The sequence below is a fragment of the Peromyscus leucopus genome, chromosome 16_21 (genome assembly GCF_004664715.2).
Source record: "Peromyscus leucopus breed LL Stock chromosome 16_21, UCI_PerLeu_2.1, whole genome shotgun sequence".
In the NCBI taxonomy this organism is placed as follows: domain Eukaryota; kingdom Metazoa; phylum Chordata; class Mammalia; order Rodentia; family Cricetidae; genus Peromyscus; species Peromyscus leucopus.
This window is the reverse complement of record NC_051084.1, coordinates 20819180-20838744: the sequence shown is the minus strand read 5'-3', so window position 1 is coordinate 20838744 and position 19565 is coordinate 20819180. Positions and strand designations below refer to the sequence as shown.

At 51.6% G+C, this 19565-nt stretch overlaps 1 protein-coding gene across 2 annotated transcripts in view; it reads left to right on the top strand.

Annotated features, from left to right (window-relative positions):
* Window positions 1-19565, top strand: part of Bcr (BCR activator of RhoGEF and GTPase) — a 132930-nt gene that overhangs the window by 91649 nt on the left and 21716 nt on the right. For both annotated transcript variants that reach the window (XM_028874209.2, XM_028874210.2), the window contains exons 9-14: window positions 6749-6870; window positions 8207-8375; window positions 10341-10460; window positions 11294-11369; window positions 12822-12926; window positions 13577-13651. In XM_028874209.2, coding sequence (XP_028730042.1) covers window positions 6749-6870; window positions 8207-8375; window positions 10341-10460; window positions 11294-11369; window positions 12822-12926; window positions 13577-13651 — 667 coding nt within the window. The remainder of the gene's footprint in view (window positions 1-6748; window positions 6871-8206; window positions 8376-10340; window positions 10461-11293; window positions 11370-12821; window positions 12927-13576; window positions 13652-19565) is intronic.

Below are 19565 nucleotides of genomic sequence, written 5' to 3'. Positions count from 1 at the left end.
AATGGTGATTCTGTGTCTGTGTATCATCAGTAAGCAGCCCTTGGCCTGTGCGCCTAGCTGCTTCTGACCCTTTGAAGGAGGAACCCCGCACATTAACGAGGCAGGTACCTTTTTCACTTGGGTGGAATCTGGTGAGGACAGAGGCAGGGCAGAGAGCTGGAATCTAGCGCGAGCATTCTTTGTCAGAAGTGGTGTTAGAGTTAAGGAACCTGTCCTATGGTCTCTGGAGTCTGTGCAGAGACAGGAGCTGTCAGACCTAGGCAGGGCATGGAAAGGTCATGCCATTGACTGCAGGTGCTTGGGGACTTTTTCTTCTTCAGTCTAGTGACAGGTGGGCTGCTCTTGGCTCCCCATGTGCTTCCCTGGGAAGAGCTGGTCTACATGTTGGGTTGAAAGTACTCACTCGGCCACAGTCTGATTGGGCTTATGAGTGAGGTGCCTGGGCACATTTCTCTTGGTGGGACTGACCCAGGAGGAGCCGGGGAAGAGGAGGGAACTGTCCTTCAATTCCATTCACCAGACCTGTCCAGGCTCTGGAATAAAGCCAACTCAGGCTCCGTCCCAGTATCCTGAGGGCCTGCCCCAGAGCATCCCACCACTCACAGCTTCTCCCTTCTAGACCCAGGCTTGGTCTCTACAGTGGGATCGGGACATAACTCACCTCCCTGGGCCCCTGGGCCTCCAAGTGATGCGATTGTTGGAAAAGGCAGTAAATGGCAGCACCCGGGCCCTGTGTGCGTCCACTCTTCCGTTATCGTTAAGTCCATTGAAGACGGAAGTGGTGGGACCCTAGCTTCACTAGGAAAAGTGTTGAGTGGCGCAGTTTCCCACCTTCCTAGGGGAGCCAGGAAGCAGGTCTCGTCTGAAGCGACATGGGGCCTTGCATCTGGTTCTCACTTGAGATAAGGGCAAAGCCTGTGCTTCCCATCAGCAGTCAACTGTTTCTAACTTGGCCTTGGGTCTGTATCCGCCATGATCTCATGTATCGATTGGATGCCTGCTGACGTCACCCACCCCACATGGCGCTTCTCTTCTTTCTCTTTTGCCGGCGGCTGTTCTGTTTCTGAGAGAGCTTGGCCCGAGAAACAAGCATTCGAACCCCTTTTCCCTTGGCCCTGAATATGGGGCCAAGTTCATGCATGTATCCCTGCCCGCTGTCTAGGATCCTTTAAAAGATGTGTTCAGAGCATTCAAATCAGCTGCCTTCGGGACTGAGGATGTGATGTCACCTGGAAGTTAGCAGCTAAGTCCCTATTCCCGCATCTGTCCGTAGTGTTTAGGGCAGAGTGCTTTAGGAAGGCCGGAGACTCCCTGCAGAGGAGTCAGCCGGGACTACCTCAGCTGCTTACAGGCTCTGCCGGTTTGCAGTCCTGACTTAACACCCCTTTCATCCAGCACTGCCCATCAGCACCTCAGGGCTGATTAAGCCAGGATGACAGGCAGGTGCCTCTACTTGTGCCCCGTGGTCCCCAGACATGTCGGTCTGGTCCTCAGCATCCTCCTCAGTATCCTTCCATCATCGACACGGTGCTTGACGCTGCAGAAGAGGCGCTAGAGAGCGACCTTCCAACCCCGCGCCAATCCTCACCCACTGCTTGCCTGTGGACCTGACCTGGGCCCCCTCCCCCTGGAGCGTTTGCGTTCTCTAAGGACAGTGACCCCTCCACTGGGCGGTGGTGAAACAGAGGTGGTGACATGGAGAAGCCCCCTGTGTTGAAGAGGGTGAGCGACACCCTTCATGTCACCATCCAGGAAAGACCCCATAAGTGTCCCAGCGTGGTGAGCCAGGGCCTTGTGGAGAGACCCAACTGTGAGCCGTGGGTAGCAAGCACCTGATCTCCAGTACGTCTGCTGGGAGCTCTTCATGCTTTTCAGCCAAGTCTCCTGACTCCAGGGCTGGCCCTTTTTTGGAAGTGTCTGGGCAGCGTTAAGAGGTGGTTTCCAAACTGGACAGTGGCCAGCAGCGGCCCTGGCAGGCCAGAAGCCTCGCCCGAACACACCAGGAGCTACCCAGCGTGAGGAGTGAGGGCTTGAGACCTCGGCTTTTGGATCAAAGGGTCTTGCAGACACATCCGTCCAGGCCCTAGTCCTGTGAGCTGGTTGGGTGGGTGTGCACTTGTTTGGCCAAATTAACTTCACAGTTAGGTAACTAGGTCCCTGCTGCTCCATGTTTTCCTCCAAGCGGTTGTTGCCTGTCTGCTTTGAGCTCTACCCTGTGTGCAGCTTAGGGCTTGCAAGAGTAGCTGATGAGTCCAGTATTCTCCCTGGGCTTCTAGCGGCCCCTTGTGGAGGAAGGCAGGCAGTGGCTTCTGAGGGAGCTGTAAGAAGGAATCGTGCCGGAGGACTAGGGCTAGGGAAGGCTGAGAGGCAGTGGGGCTCAGACAGAACACGAGGCTTTCCTGCTGGTGATTAAAAAGAGTGGGGGACTAAGGATATACCTCGCTGGTAGAGTACTTGCCTATCATGCTTGAAACCCTGGGCTCCATTCTGTGCACACACACACCCAGTCGTGGAATCACCAGAGCTGGACAAGTCAAACCCATTTGCAGCTGGTGTGGAGAGGGTGGTGAGCAGAGGTGAGGGCAGGGTGAGGCCCCCAACTCCACCAGCACTTGAGTAGTGGGGCAGTGCTTGCTTGGTGTCATGATGAGGATGGGCAGGGACCGCAGAGCCCGCAGCCCATGCAGAAGGCTCAGAACTGTAAGTATAGAACAATATCAGAATATAGATACGAGAGCCCTGAATTTGCTCCTCAGTACCCATAAAAGCCCAGTAGCCCCTGTGAGGCCCTGTGGGTATGCAGTTTCATTTAATCCTCAGAAAAAAAGGAAAAAAAAATGCCACTGAACAAGACTTTTCCCTCCTGTTTTAACTTTTTTTATCTGTAACACTGGCGTGGAACCCAGAGCCTTGTACATGCTAGGCAAGCATTTTGTCGCTGGACTGTAGTTCAACCCCCTCCCTACCCCACATCTGAGTTTTAAAGAAACAGAAACCAAGTCAACAAGCTGTGTCAAGGAGAAAGACAGTGTAAGCGTTAAACCCATAACAACGTGCTTCTGCATTTGGTCTTCCCCAAGGAGGTCCCGGATGGGCTGGTGCCATCCAAGCGATGCCAGGAGACAGGCAGTGAGAGTGGAGGAGACCCTGGATCTCTTCTCCCCAGGATGCCTGGCCATGTTGGGTACTTAAGAAGGCCCTTCCAGCTGGTATTTCCTACCTGAACATAGAGGGCCGCCCAGAGAGTGCCCCCCACCAAACCATACACACATATCTTCCTGCACTGCTCTGCCCCACAATATGGGGACAGAGACACCCACACAGGGACTCCTGCCAGCACACAGGACACGCAGATATGGAGAGACCAGGACTTACACACCAGCAGCCACACACGGGAACATACACACATCCAGGACCTCTCTCCATGTCCTCTTATACACACTCTGGCCATTTCAGCAAACGTCCTTCTCTGAGCTACAGACTCTTTAGACCTGGGTCAGCAAGGTCCTGGGCTGTCTACCCTTCAGCTCTGTCTTGGGGCAGGGGTGGGGCAGGGGTGGGCTGCACTGGGTGAGACTTTGAGTCAACAGTTCTTCCTGGCTGCCTGACCTCATTTAATTTTTTTAGCACCCTGTTGATGCTGTTAGCAGAGGTGGCTCAGCCTTGACCTTGCCTGTGTACCCTGGAGAATGGGGGCAGGCTGGATGGGAAGGCATGGCTGAGCATCCTGTGCTGTAACCCGGGCCTGTAACCAGGCTGACGGGCACTTCTGAGCAAGGTGTCCCCTGGGCAGACTGAAGCTGTGCAAGAGTCTGAAGTCACTGATGCCATGTGAGCTGGCCCAGCCAGACTGACCAGGCTGGCCAGAGCCTGCACAGGAGCCAGGGTTCCAGGAAGGGAATGGGGGAGGCAACAGGGGAGTCGGATTTCCAGTGGAGCCTTCTTAGCAAGGTTACTGTTAGGTCTCCGTTGTCCATTCGCCTCAGTATTTCCTTATCGTAGATTCCTCCCTACATTATCTCACCCCTCCCCCCACCCCCACCTGGAGCTGTTTCCCAGCGGGAGGTGATGGAGGATGGAAGAAGTGAGACTATCTTAGCCCCTCTCCACACGATAGAGCTTCTAGCTGGGCTCCGAGCAGAGTTGAGCCCAGGCCTGGCCAACCTCCTGAGCTATGGAGGAGGCATCTGCCCAGAAGTCCTAGCGATCTTAACTATAAAGCAGGGCAAGACTGCCAGCCTTGAGACTCTGCCCTCCGGGCCTAGGACAGTCCTCATCCTGTAGGACTGGGCCTGCCCTCCCTCTGCCCACGGCTGCCTTCACCCACGGACCCTTCCTTCTCTGATTCCAGACCTCCCTTCCTGGATGGGCTCTTGTGAGGTTTGGGACCTCACCTGTTGTCCCAAGGCTAGGAGGCCCTCCTCCCTGGCTGTTGGATGCTCTGTTTGGGTGGAGCTGACCCCGCCCTGGGGCCCAGAAGTCAGATCCCATGCTGCTTTGCACAAGGACAGCTCTGATGTCCCAGTCAGTGACTTAACACACTCCTGGAAGAGCTCACATAGTCTGAGGGCCTGGGGTGGTGGGGCTGGCTGGGAAGTGATGAAACCCCACCCACCTACTCCCACCCCACCCCCCTCACCCTCCCATCCCCCACTCCCCACCCCGTGACAAAGCTGGAGAGGGGGTTAAGTAACTGCTGTGATATCAAAAGTACTTGCGACGACCAGGCTGAATCTGCCTCTTGGAACCTCTTAAGCCTGCATGAGATTGGAAGAGCATTCAGTGCCAGGGGGCTCTTGTCTGAACACTACTGGCCTAGAGCGTCTAGGCTGGGCTTAGAGTGCCTTCTGCTGGCTGTTGCAAGACGTTCCGTTACTCCGTGTAGAGAAGACTGCCACCTTGTGGTCTGGGGATCCGCTTCTGCGTCCTTATCGACGAAGCAGTCACGTTCCCTGCAGACCTTGGTGTCCCAGCACCTTCCTTTATCCCTACCACAGACCTAGCAATCTGTATACCCAGTCTCTAGAACCTGCCCTCCAGCCCCACGCTGCCATTTCTTCAGACGTATGCACTGCTGGGCTCGGGAGATGGCTCACCTGTTAAAAGGCTAGGCTCACAACCCAAAAGACAAATGTATATACACGGTTCCTTGAATCTTACGGCTACCATCACCCAGAACGCCTTCTTCTGCCTTGTGGAGATGTGTGTGAGATTCATGATCTTAGCATGTTGGTAGCCATATGGACACCAGCCTGTATAAAATAACTGACTGTCCTGTGCTGGCAATCAGCTGGCCGTCATGAGCTGAGCTGCCTGTGATGCTGATGTGTGGCCCTCCAGGGGATGTCAGGGGCCTGTCCAGAATGCACACACCAGAATCTACCTTCTATCCCTACAGAGCATGGGAAGTAGAGTTTATGGAGGTGCAGCCTCCAGTCCACTGTGATGAGGGCAGGGAGCATCCCTGCTTCTCGGGGTGGGGAGGCAACCATACCTCAGGCTGGGGGAGAGAGTGGGTTTTCATGTTGCACTTTGTTGTGTACATCTGACCTGCAGATCCTTCCTAGACAGTGTGGAGAGCAATCACCCCTCCAAAAAGCCTCCCTAAAGCCTGGTGCTCCCCCCTAGGCCAATGGGTACACACACACACACACACACACACACACACACACACACACCGCCAATGAATGCTCCCCCCAGGCCAATGAGTGCTCCCTTGGGCCAACGAGTGCTTCCTCCAGGCTGAGTACTCCCCCCAGGCCAATGAGTACTCCCTCTAGGCCAGTGAGTGCTCCCCCCAGGCCAATGAGTGTACATACCACTTGCTTGCAATGCTGCCTTGGGATGGCCTTTCCAGGACCATTCTCTTATCTTTGAATTGGGCATGGGGGTGGCTCACAGTAGCAGTACCCCATCCTATCTCTGTCCTCTGCGTGGCACCTCACCTGACCCACATGAGGTGTCTGGCATTGTTTGAATAAACTAATGACTTGCCTTACTGTGCCTGCTTAGCAACTTCTTGAGTTGGACAAGTGAGGTGGACTGTCCCTTGGCTCTCAGGTGGACTGTTGAGACACAGAAGGCTTGGGGCCTGTGGGAGACTCTCTTCATATCCTTTTCTTTGTTCTAGGCCCTGCCCACCCAGGTCACATGTCCTGTGCTGTCCACCTCTTTTCTCTCTTGGCCTTGTTCTTAGTCATTAGAGTCTGGGGAAGGGCCAGAGGTGGGGTCCAGACGTAGGTCCATGGCTTCCTGAAGCCTTCGGCCTTAGATCCGGCCCATGTTACCAGCACTGCTCTTCTCAAAGACTTCCTGGGCCCGTCTTCTCCCTACGGATAGGCTGCCCGGTCAGTCCCTGGGGTACTGTGCCTGTGCCTGAGAACAGCCACTCAACAGGGACACCCCTTCGGTGTGGCTGACCTCCGGCCAGCACCTCAGAGAGGCACTGGTCACCCCAAACTGATGTCCACCTCTGCGCCATTCTCTGGTGGTCTTCTATGGGCCGAGTGTCTAGGTGGGACTCAGAATAATTGGCTGAACCAACGAGATGCCATGGCAGCCCCACCTGTTAGCAGGCAAGGAAGATGAATAGAACATGTTGGAAGCCAATGTGCAGAGAGTGAAAATCCCCAAAGGAAAGAGGTTTCTAGATAGTCTCCTCCTCCTGCTGAGCCCAGAGACCCTGGTGCCCCAGCTCCCCGCCACACCCATCACCCTGACTTGCCGCCTGTCCACACTGTGCCCACAGCACCGGCAGCTACTGAAGGACAGCTTCATGGTGGAGCTGGTGGAGGGGGCCCGCAAGCTGCGCCACATCTTTCTGTTCACCGACCTGCTCCTCTGCACCAAGCTGAAGAAGCAAAGTGGAGGGTGAGTGACGTTGGCCGTGCCCTGGCCACAATGCTTTGGGAGGGTGGGTTTCCGACATCTTCCTATTCACTGACCTGCTCCTTTGCACCAAGCTGAAGAAGAAGCAAAGTAGTGTGGGGGAGTGGGGGGGGGGGGTGAGTGACCTTGGCTGTGTCCTCACCACAGTGCTTTGGGAGGGTGGGCTTCCAACAGACACGGATAACAGTGTAGCCAGATCCCCCCCCCTCCACTCCTTACATTGTTTCCATCTGGATATGAATCAAGAACAAAGTCAGGGTTGTCACTAACCATCTGGAGGTGTCGCAGGGCAGGACAGTGACATGTCTTCGCCTTCTGTAATGGGGGGCAGACAAGGTTATGACTCCTATTGTTGGGGGAAGGTCTCATCATAAACCATCCAAGAGTGAGCGTCCAGGGCTATGGGGGTGGGCCAGGAACCCTCCCCTGTCAGCAGCCAGTCACTGGGTAGGTGGTAGCTGTACTTCTGTCTTGCCAAGCTGTGATGCCTTCTAAGTTTTATACACACTACCACCATCAGTGAATTACCCAAAATACACACACATACACCACCACCACCAGTGAATTGTCCAAAATACATACACACATCACCACCACCACCAGTGAATTTTCCAAAATACGTACACACATCACCACTGCCACCAGTGAATTGCCCAAAATACACACACACATATGTACACACACACACCCCACCACCACCACCACCAGTGAATTGCCCGAAATACACACACCACCACCATCACCACCACCACCACCACCACCACCAGTGAACTGCCCAAAATACATACATACATACACACATCACCACTACCACCACCAGTGAATTGCCCAAAATACACACACACACACACACACACACACACACACACACACACACACACACACACACACCACTACCACCACTACTACCACCACTACTACCACCACCACCAGAGATTTGCCCAGGATACACCAGGTTGGAATGGAGTCAAGAGGTCATGTTAGAACAGACGTAAGCCCAGTGGGGTCTCCTTACACATTTCCACTGACTTTGTACAAATGAATCTAATGATTCACTCGGAAGTGAGGCCTCCACTCCCTGTCTGTCAAGTGAAAGGATTATGACAGGTAGATCGCAGCCTCTCTATGCTCTGAACTTCAGTCCTGCCCTGTCTGTCCATAACCAGGGCTGGCGGTGTCTCCTGCCAACCTCCACCTAGCCTGTTACATGAAGCACAGTGTGAGGTCGGGTGAACGGCCCAGCTGCAGACCTATGGCTCTCTGATTCCCAGAAGCAAAGGAAAGTAATTGGTCTGCTAATGTCCTCTTCCCTCTCCAGCAAAACCCAGCAATATGACTGTAAATGGTACATTCCGCTCACGGACCTCAGCTTCCAGATGGTGGATGAATTGGAGGCAGTACCCAACATCCCTCTGGTGCCAGACGAGGAACTGGATGCCTTGAAGATCAAAATCTCCCAAATCAAGAGTGACATCCAACGAGAGAAGGTGCGACCAATTGGGAGAGCTCAGGCCAGGTTCTGGGTAGCCCGAGTACATGTGCAGGCCAAGCAGGTGCCTTCTCAGTCTTGGCCAGGCATCTGTTCCGGGATCTGCTGGGACCCTTGAGAGTTCTCAGCTCCTAGAGTGCTGGGCATCTGGTTGTAGCTGGACTCAGGTTGTCTTAAGAAGCCTCCAACTAAATTTGAGTTCTCATACCAAAGTCACTAGCAACCCAGCCCCAATGGGAAATGAGGCATACTGGCACTGGTGTTCTCAGAGTGTCTATTATAGGATACTTACCCCATCTGTAAAACTGCTTGACGTCCACTTACCTGACTTGTGATCAGCGACCCTCGCACAGAAGGTTCGTGTGCACTCGCCGGTCCCCTGTGACTCCTTTCTGATCCATGTCCAATTGAGTCCTGCGTGGCCATCCCTGGAATGTGAAGAGCCCAGCCTTGTACCTACCTTTTCCCTTCTTCTCATTCTCTCCCCTACCCCATCCTTGCCTGGCATCTCGAGAAAATCTGGCCTCGGGTAGCCTCTGATTCTTCTCATGGAAGGTGTAAATGTAATGTCCTACCACGTAGAAAACAAGCCGGGAGATTGTTACTCTCAGATCCTGGCCAAGAAAGGCACACAAGAGTGGGAGGACCACTTTCCCACCAAGGAGAAATGAAAAGTCAGGCAGAGAAAGAGTGTATACCTGGGACAACTAAGCGCATTCTTTTGCTTGTTAAGAGACAAGGTCTTGGCTGGGTTGTCCAGGCTGGTGTCCTGGGCCTAAGCAATCCTCCTACCCTAGCCTTTTCCATATTTAGAACAGCAGCTAGCTGGTGCGCAGGCAGCATCCATGTGGTACTGAGGCAGGGAGACATGCATAATGGGAGGGGTGTGTCCCATTTAGGCTGGAGAGGACTCAGGGCAGTCTAGGATGTGGGGATGGAGAGGTTGGCCCCTCTAGCTGCCTTGGATTGCAGTCCCCTGAATTCTTTTCTGGAGAACTTTTAGAAGGTGTAAAGAGTGGGTGTGGATCCCTTGAGTCTAGGGTTAATCCAGACCAGAGGGTGGGGAGGGTCTGGTATTAGCCACAAACAAGTTATATCATCAGAAATCGGGCCTCAGCTCAAGGACACCCCCTGGATCCCTGGTGAAGCGGATGCAGCAGGATAGGGGTCCTCTTCAGCCGGTATGCCCCTTCCTAGATCTCCACACTGTAAACGTTGCACATTTAGGAGCGTGTAGGGAAGCCCTGTAGCTTCAGACAGGGGAAATCCAAGACCGCAGTGAATGTTAGATGGTTTGTTTATGACCTTTGTAGGACTGTCCCTAAGCAGAGCAAGCGCTGCATCCTCAGGGCTCCTGGGCCCTGCTGCCTACGGATAGTTGCTTCCATCCCACACCATGCTCTTCATCTGGGAATTGGGGTTGGAGCACCAGCTTATGAGAGGCCACAGTCTTCTTTCCAGGGTATAGCGGCTTCAGGAAAGTTCAGCGCAGCTCAGGACAGGCAGGGGTTTTCTGATCAGATCATGGTGACATTCATCTTAATGTACTAGGACCCTCTCCTCCCCGACCCCCAACATCCCAGGGACCTGATGTTAAATGTGACCAAGGCAGGAAGCAGGTAAAAGGTCTCCTAGGTGCCAGTTAACTCCTGAACATTGTTGCCCAGATTTTGAAAAGTGGAAGGCCTCTCCTCTGCTCTTATGAGAAGGGCTCATTCCTTCAGGAAGGACTTAGTGAGTATAACCCCAGTTAGTGCTGAGGCTCGACCCCAAGGAAAGGCTGTTGACATCCTCTAAAGGCCACCAGCAACAGCTGACGAAGGCCCTGGACTGTGCTGAGTAGACAGATGGGATTCTGTGCTCCGTGAGCCTGGGGTAAGGGTGGAAAGCAATGGACCACAGCTGACGGGGAGCAGGTGGCATTGGTTCCAGATGAAAAGGCAAGACTGTCCTCTCTCTGCAGAGAGCAAACAAGGGCAGCAAGGTCATGGAGAGGCTGAGAAAGAAGCTGTCAGAGCAAGAGTCGCTGCTGCTGTTAATGTCCCCCAGCATGGCTTTCCGGGTACACAGTCGCAATGGCAAGGTGAGTGCCAGCCGCGGTCCAGACTCACCCAGCTGCCTGCTGTCTCCAGCTCATGGATGCCTGGGCCACGACCGGCCATTCTAGGCTCTGGGGAGCATCCCCATTCCAAGAGAGATCAGTGCAGCATGTCGCCTGTGGGCACACATCCCTCTGATGGTGCTTTGGGCTGGAGTCCCCAGCTCAGTAGCAGCAGCTTCAGCTCCTGCAGCTGGGGAGTGGCCAGGACTCCAGGGAGGGAGTAGGGGAGACAGCATGCACATTTTTTTTGCAGATGTGACCTTAGGTACAGGAACCTGGGGACCTCCAGGGCCATTGACATTCTCTTCTGGTTCGATTCCTGGTGCCATCTATAGCCTAGGCCTCTCCCTCCACTAGCCCCGTATGTACTGTGCATACATAGCATGACTAATTCTGTAGCACGTGGCAAGGAGAGCAGTTGACAGACTTTGTGGGGCCTTGTCCCCATCTTGTCCTCTTACGGATTGGATACAGAGGTGAGAGTTCCATCAGCCTTCACCTTAAAGATCGACCTCATAACTCCTCCATATCCCTTAAGCCACACCCCCTCGGCTAGAGTCATTCCCTAACCCAGGCATTTCAGGTAAGACTTGTGCTGGACACAGGCCCATCCTGTGCTTGGGTACGATGGCCCACAGTACAGTCAGTGCAGTAGAGTGTGCAAAAAGTAGTCAGTTTGACTGTGTGCACGCCTGGACTCAGCCGGCTGCTAGAGAACGGTGTGTGTCTCAGACTCCGCCCTCTGGGGTTCTCCCAGTGTTGATTCAGCCAGAGTAGAGATAACTGGGGTCTGTTCTTCTCCTCACTCACCATAGAGTTACACATTCCTGATCTCCTCCGACTATGAGCGAGCCGAGTGGAGAGAAAGCATCCGGGAGCAGCAGAAGAAATGTGAGTGGTCCCCTGTACCCGGCGAACTTGGCCATCAGCCATCAGGGCTAGCTGGCTGGATACTCTGTGGACAGTTCTTAGTGTTCCAACTCCCCTCCCTTTCCCTTGTTTCTCTGCTTGGCTCTTCCTTTCAGAGGGGCTTTTAGACCGAGGGGGAAATTTTGCGTGGAGCCCCGACTAATTCAGCACGCCCATTAGAGGAACTCCCCAGCCCCACTGTGCTCCCCCACCCTCCGTGCCCTTTGATCTTCCCCTAAGAGTCCTTCCTCCAGACCATCCCAACTCCTCATCTTTGCTAGCTGTTCCTGTGTCTGCTCACTGCCCTTCCTAACTTAATACAATTGAAAAGGCCAACTGGTCAACCTCCATCTTAATGAAAAACAAAAACAAACAAAAAAACCTCACACAGCCAACTGGTCGACCTGAATATTATTTTTAAAAAAACACACACAAGTGTATATATGTCAGCTCCCCTGGGGCTCCATTGTTCTCCCTCTGTAGGTAGTAATGAAGAAAGAGCCTTTGGCTGGACCCCCCTAAGGAACCATACTGTGTTGGTCCACTGTCTTCCTCCTACCTCACCTCAGGACAAGACACTTAATCCTCACTGTAATGACTCCTTCCTTCTCTAGGCTCTTCCCTCTGTTAGAGGTTTGTTTTTTGTTTTTTCCTCTCTCTCTGGAATTGCAAGCTACGCTCCAGGCCCTGGAACAGTGTTGGGAGTACAATGATAGACCTTACCCCAAGTCTTTGGGCTGCGGCTGCCCAGCTCCCTAGCTCCCCATTGTCCACAAACTGTGCCCTCAGAGGCCTGCTTGCTCCATGATGAGAAATCAACAGCTCCTGCTGAAGCAGGAGTTTGGGTCCGGTTTCTACAGGTGCAGCTGGGGGTTCTGCCTGCTTCTGACCCATCCTGAGCTCCCGTCTCGAAGGCTCATCATTTATAACATGCTGAGCTAAGACCATCTCTTCCTTTCAGTGCCTCCGTGGCCTGGGAGAGACCCAGGGCCTGTGACCCCGGGATTCTTAGACTGACATGGGGATGCAAAACCATTTCCAGTACGGCAGCATCTGTCCCTGCTCCAAGTTGTGCCCAGAAATAAACCCCTTTGCTTCACCTGACTGAGAGACATGACCCACCTTAGCAGAGTCAAGGACAGAGCTACACTGGTGTCTGTCTGGGGAGACCTTCCGGGCAGATGCTTCCAGGCCATCCTGTTGTATTCAAACCTGCCCTGTGGGCGCTGTGCTTGGGTGGCAGGTCAACACATGTGAACATGAGTTTGTAAGCAATATTGCTGATCCTCTCAGCAGCCCTCGGGCCTGGGCACTCCCGGGCTTCACATTGCTCCGCTGCTGTACCTGCGTTTCACCTGGGAGCCATGGAGCCTCATCTCCCTGCCCCCTGTGTGTTGTGACTGACCTATCCCCTTACCTCCTCCACCCCTTCAGGTTTCAAGAGTTTCTCTCTGACGTCGGTGGAGCTGCAAATGCTGACCAACTCGTGTGTAAAACTTCAGACTGTTCACCACATTCCACTGACCATCAACAAAGAGGGTAAGGCTGGGCTCCCGGGCATTGGGCTGATCTGGTAGGAGCAGTGTCTCCCCTCGCAGCCACGGCTGGGCAGCTGAAGAGACTGGCCAGAGGCTTTGTCCCCAAGTCATCGGGTTTGTGACAGCCCGTCAGACCGTCAGTACAGTGGGTGTGAACCCTGAGTGCCGCCGAAACCAGGCCAAGTTTTGTGTTCAGCGCTGTCCATGTGCATACGGACTCACTTAACACACGTGGGCAGGTTTGGCACACCTTAAGCACACCTGCTCCACACATACCTTTGTCACCCCAGCCCCCTCTCTTTTCTTTGGAACTTTGTTTTTAGTTTTTCAAGACAGGGTTTCTCTGTGTAGCTTTGATGCCTTTCCTGGAACTCACTCTGTAGCCCAGGCTGGCCTCGAACTCACAGAGATCCGCCTGCCTCTGCCTGCCTCTGCCTGCCTCTGCCTGCCGTGTGTTGGGATTAAAGGCGTGTGCCATCGCTGCTGCCGCCGCCGCCACCACCACCCAGCTAGAGCCTAAGACTCAAAATGCAGAATTCACAGTGGGCACATACTGTCTGTGCTACTCCCCCCGTGCTGGATCAACCAGTCGCTTTACCCTCCCATCCTGGTGAGGCAGAAAGCTTACTACCTCTGTGGTCTCTCTTGCAGATGATGAGTCTCCTGGGCTCTATGGCTTCCTGAATGTTATCGTCCATTCGGCCACCGGGTTTAAACAGAGTTCAAGTAAGTAGCTTGGGGGGGGAGGTGGTGGACCCTGTAAGTAAACTTTAACTAAGAAGGACTATCGGACAAGAGGCATGGGCAACCTAGGAACACTGTTCAGATGTCCACCAGAAGTGCAATTCTTTGAGGGGCCTTTGCGGGACCCTGCTGGTTGAAACTTGCTGGACATGGGATTGTTTTCTCAGCCTTTCCCCATATCTGTCTCAGAGAATGCATACAAATGAGCTGCCACCTGCTGGCGGGTCTTTTAATTATTAGGTCTGGAATTTGAGCCCAAGGCCTGATAGCAGCAAAATGCCAGAGAGCCCAAGCTCCAATTCAGGAAACCATAGGCATGGATCCCTCAACCCCCTCAGCAGGGATTTAGTTCTTCTGTTGAACTGGATAGAGAATACCTTTCTGTGGGCAGACCAGCTGCACTTTTATGACCCAGGGTACTCTTGAGTAGGGAGAGGTGAGAAATATTAGCTAGAAAGAGATACCTAGACGAGAGGAAAGACAGAAAACACAGGATAACCTCGGTAGAGCCTGGATCTCAACCCACCAGCCCTGAACTTTATTCCAAAGGGCTTTTTATGGCAATACCAAGAGGAGGAGCAAAGATCTCCCCCTTGCTAGTTACAGCCAAGTGTAGACCCTTCCAAACACCTGTACTCAGGCCTGTGGTCCAATCATCCTCTTATTCAGACCTGCTGAGCAAAGCCACCAGGAAACCCAGATGGGCTCCAATGCCCTTCTCCCAGCTAGCTGCTCTAGCTGCCTGAGGGTGACTGCACTGTAGCTCTACGGATCCCCTTGCCTAGCTCCTCCCCCCAACTCTTAGGCCTATGGTTCAAGGGTGAGGGCAAATACAGTTTTGACCCTCTCCACCACTGCTGCAGAACAAGAGGCCTCCACAAGTTCTGGAATGGATCTGATAAGGGACTTGCATCCAGAATATACAGGGAACTCTTAAAACTAAGCACTTTGAACATGCAATTTAAAACATTTTTTTCTTTTTTTAATGAGTACTGGGTTGGTGAGATGGCTCAGTGCGGGGAAGAGCTTCCCATGCAAGCCTGACCACCTGAGTTCAGTCCCTGGAGCCCACCATGAAAGGAGAGAACCTCCACCTAGAAGTTGCCTTCTGCCTTCTGTACATGCACTGTGAGCACACAAAGGCACCAGCTCACACACCTCATGCATGCATACACACACAACACATGCATGCACACAAACTCACTCATGTGTATGCACACCCCCACACAAATGATGATGATAATTTTTTTAGTGTGAAAAAGATACGGAGAGACACCTAACCAAAGAAATAGTACCTAGCTAGTAAATACCTGAAAAAAAAAATGCTTGTCATGTCAGGAAAATGAGAATGAAAAGTGCTTTAAGATATTTGCTCATACACCCTGAAGTCAGTGATAATCAGTAAGATGCACATGAGAGCTGAAAGTGTAGCTCAATGGTAGAGCCCCTCCCTGACATGAATGGGGCCCAACCCCAACACCTTAAAACAAACAATACATTGAACAGTACCAAATATTGATGAGGAGATGGAAAAACAGGAACACCATGTGCTGACGTCGCATTGTTCAGCTTCCTGGGAAACACTGCAGTTTTTTCTTTTTTTTAAGATTTATTTATCATGTATACAGTGTTCTGCCTGCATGTATGCCTGCAGGCCAGAAGAGGGCACCAGATCTCATGATGGTTGTGAGCCGCCATGTGGTTGCTGGGAATTGAACTCAGGACCTCTGGAAGAGCAGCCAGTGCTCTTAACCTCTGAGCCATCTCTCCAGTCCACCACTGCAGGCTTGTTTGTTTGTTGCCAGGAATTAAACCTAGGGCCCTGTGCATCTGAGCACAAGCTTGACCACCGAGCGACACTCTCATCGCATGGTTCCTTACGAAGTGAAACAAGCCTCCCGTTCACATATTCCACCAACAGCACTCTTAAACCTCTGTCTCCATGAAGTCTTGTGCAGACATAGTGCGGCACCCTTACGATGATCCATCGAAGAGGAATGAGTTAGCTGCTTATATACGCCATAGTTCGGATGAATATAAAATAAAAACACACTGAACAGAGGAAACGGTGCAAAAAAAAAATCTACATCTTGTGTCATTCCATGTATGTTAAATTTGTAGAAAAGGCCAAGGTTGAAGTCAGCCAGCCTCTCCAGGTGTCAGGCTAAAGGTGAGAATGAGACTTGTTTATAGTTGGACCCAAGGAGGCTTTGGGGGTGAGGGCAGTTTTCTGAAATTTTTGCATTATTTGGACAGTTTTTTTTTTTTTTAATTTATCAGAAATTATCAAAGCTGGACATGGTAGGGCACCCTGATAATCCCAACACTCGGGAGACAGAAGGACCATGAATTCTCAGACAGCCTGGGTTGCATTGTGACATCCTTTCTCCAAGAAGCAAAAAAGAGTCACCAAGCCATGCAGTTGCAGCAGATACATTGCTGGGGTACAGACAACTCCCCTAAAGCTATGACAGGCCAGTTAGTCCCAAACGCTTCTCTCTTGGCCCCTATGTGTGTTTACCGGTTACATTAGTTTCTTTTTAATTTTTTTATTACATAGATTTATTTGTGTGTCTGGGTGCTTGGGCATGAGAGATCGATTGAAAATGTTATCTTGGTTACCTCCTATTGCTATGATAAAGCACCGTGACCAAGGCAACTTAGAAAGAAAGCCTTTATCAGGGCTTACAGTTCCAGAGGATCAGAGTCTGCAATGTAGAGTGAAAACTTGGCCATGGGTGCCTGGAGCAGTGGCCAAGTGTTCACTTTTCACAAGTAGGAAGCAGAGAGCACACTGGGAATTGTACGAGTCTTTTGAAACCTCAAAGCCCACCCCCAGTGACACACCTCCTCCAACAAGGCCACGCCTCCTAATCCTTCCCAAACAGTTCACCAAATGGAGATTAAGTATTCAAACCTGTGAGCCTGGAGGGGCCATTGCATGTGCAGGGAGCAGAGGACAACTTGGAGGATTTCCACGTAGATCCCAGGGATCGAACTCACGTTTTCAGCATGGGTGACAAGCTCCTTTACCTATTAAACCATCTCATCAGCCCTTATATTAGTTTCTTATCACTATGACAAGTGCTACAAAATGCAATTTAAAAAGTACTAGAAAATACAAAATATGACAAAATGCAACCGCTACTTAAGGAAGGGGAATTTCTCTGTGACATTTAGTTATGGCATATAAGTTATGGGGCATACAGTCCAACATGGCAGGGAAGCCATGATAACGGGAACATGAAGGAGCCTAGTCACGTTGGCATCCATAGTCATGAAGCAGAGGTGAACATTTGTGTCCAGCTCACTTTGTCCTTTTTATTTAGCTCAGGAGCATTTAGGGTGGGTCTTCTCACTTCAGTCTAAGCTAGATAATTTTCCCACAGTCATGCCCAGAGATTTGTTTCCTTGGTGATTCTAATTCCCGTAACATTGACCACCAAGATTAGCTATAGCAAGTCCACATCTCATCAACTTGACACCCCAACATCACTTTAAGCCCAAACCTTCAATCCCTTGTCCCTGTAGACTCATGACTGTCTCAAATGTAAAACACAGTCTTTTACAATGTCAACACTGCTTAGAAGCCCCAAGTCCTATCTTATCTGAACTCCTATAACACAAAAACAAGTTACATGTTTCCAACATACAATGGCGCAGAATCATCATTCCCATAGCAAAGAGCCAGAGTGGGGGTATAGCAAGGAATGATAGGGTTAAAGCAAGAGTAAAATTCAGCAGGGAAAACACTAACGCCTGCGTGCGGTTTTACGCCCAGCATCTTGGACTTATGATGGAACTCTCTGACCTCGAAAAGGATTGGGTAGCCTCTCCCCTGCCCAGCTCTGCCACATGTAGCCTCTCTCTTTTGCCAGAACTATTCCGTATCTACAGCTTTCCTTGGTGGCTATCTGTGGTCCTGGCATCTTCAACATCCTGGGTCTCCATTGCAGCTTGGGCTTTCCTTCCCAGCTTAACCTGGTGGCCCCTTGAGGCCTCCCGGAAGAGACTCCAACTCTGTTATACATTGTCCGACCTAAGTTGCTCTCTGGAACCCTTGTGCAAGATTCCACGACCCCCTCAATCTTACATCTTTCATGTCCATAAAACCAGTGCAATTGTAGACGATACTACCAAGTTCTGCTGCCAGCTTGGGATAGAGTCTGGTCCCTAGCAACACAGTTACCACGGCTTCTGTGTGCTGACTGAGCCTGGGGAAACACTTCCCAGGGCAGGAGAGGGAACCCTTCAGCCACACCCTCAGTTTAGGCTTTCTCCTTTCAAACGAATTTGCATTTTCACATGGGAGACTTGGATGGGGTCTTGACCTCAGGGCACCTTTGATTTTGTCCCAGTTCAGAGCACACGGTTTCTCTTTAACAATTACAGCCACGTTTTTTTGCCTTGGGTTCTGGCTGCAGCTCTCAACTTGCTCAAGCTCCTCTCCTTAGCAAACCACCCGTTTATGTTTGGATAAGAGCCGTGGGCAACAGCCATGCCACAGCCTGGATGTCCTCTTCTCTTGAAATGTCTTCCATGAAACAAATTAGTCCATTGTTGTTTTTTTTTTAAAATTCAGCCTCACCTCAAGTTCTCAGGACATGGGCAAAATACTGCCCGAACACTTGCCGGACTATAACCTGAATGACCTCTTTCCCAGTTCCCCTCTGAAACCTTATGAGGTGGGCCTCCACCGTCCAAATGTCTCTCAGTCTTCTGGTCCTCCAAACTCACACCAGAATAATGTGTGTTAAATTAAACTCTGCTCACGGCATTCAAAGGCAATTCTAACCCAGAGTTCCAGGTTGCTTTCGCATTCCTCCAACAAGCCCATTCCAGAGTCCTGAAGCCACAGTCAGACTTATCACAGCAACACTCCCGCTCGTGGTACCAGGCCCCTGTATTAGCGTCTCTCTTTTTGTTGTCATGACAACTATCTCAACGGCGGCAGCTTAAGGAGAGAAGAACTTATTCTGGCTCACGGCTCCAGGGTACCATCCATTATGGTGGGGAAGTCACGGAGGCAGGAGGCAGCTGGTCACATGGCATCCGGATAGGAAGCAGAGAGAGGCGAAGGCTTAAGCTAGCTTGCTTTCTCTTCTTAGCATGTGGAATGGTACCACCCACATTTAGGATGGGTCTTTACATCTTAATTAACCTAGTGTAGATAAGTCTCACAGCAATCTGTTTGCCACGGATTCTAAATTCAGTGGAGCCGATAAGATGAACCATAAGGATGGTCCATGAGCATCTTCCTCCCTTGCCAGGCCTACCCCCAGGGTTCATCCAGTAACAAGCCACTGATGCCAGAGCTGCCTTTCCAACTCTTGAGTCCTGACTGTAGATGTAACGGTCTTATTAAATAAGAAACACAGCCAAATGCAGAGTTAAAAGCCCAAGAGGTCAGAGCAGCAGCCAAGAGCTGAGACTTAAAAACCTTTCCTTACCCTTCACTGCCGCTGCTGTCATTCCCCTCAGAAAGAGACCTACTTCCTGTGTATCTTTTTAATTGACTTTCTGTTCTGCCTTCTCATTGGTTGTAAACACAACCACATGACCTCCTTATCACTGCCTGTTTATGCAGACCTCCAGGTCTTCTATGGTTGGTATTGAGATTAAAGGCATGTGTCTCCATGCTGGCTGTATCCTTGAACACACAGAGATCTGTCTGTCATGTGATCAGGATTAAAGGCGTGCGCCACCACCGCCCCAGCTTCTGCTATGGCTTGCTATTAGCTCTGACCCCCAGGCAACTTTCTTTATTAACATACAAATAAAATCACATTTCAGTACAAATAAAATACCACCATACCTGACCTCCCATGTTATTTTTTCATCTGATGTCTTAACTCTCTAAACTTTAAATTTCCAAGCCAGACCTGTGGCTTGCAGC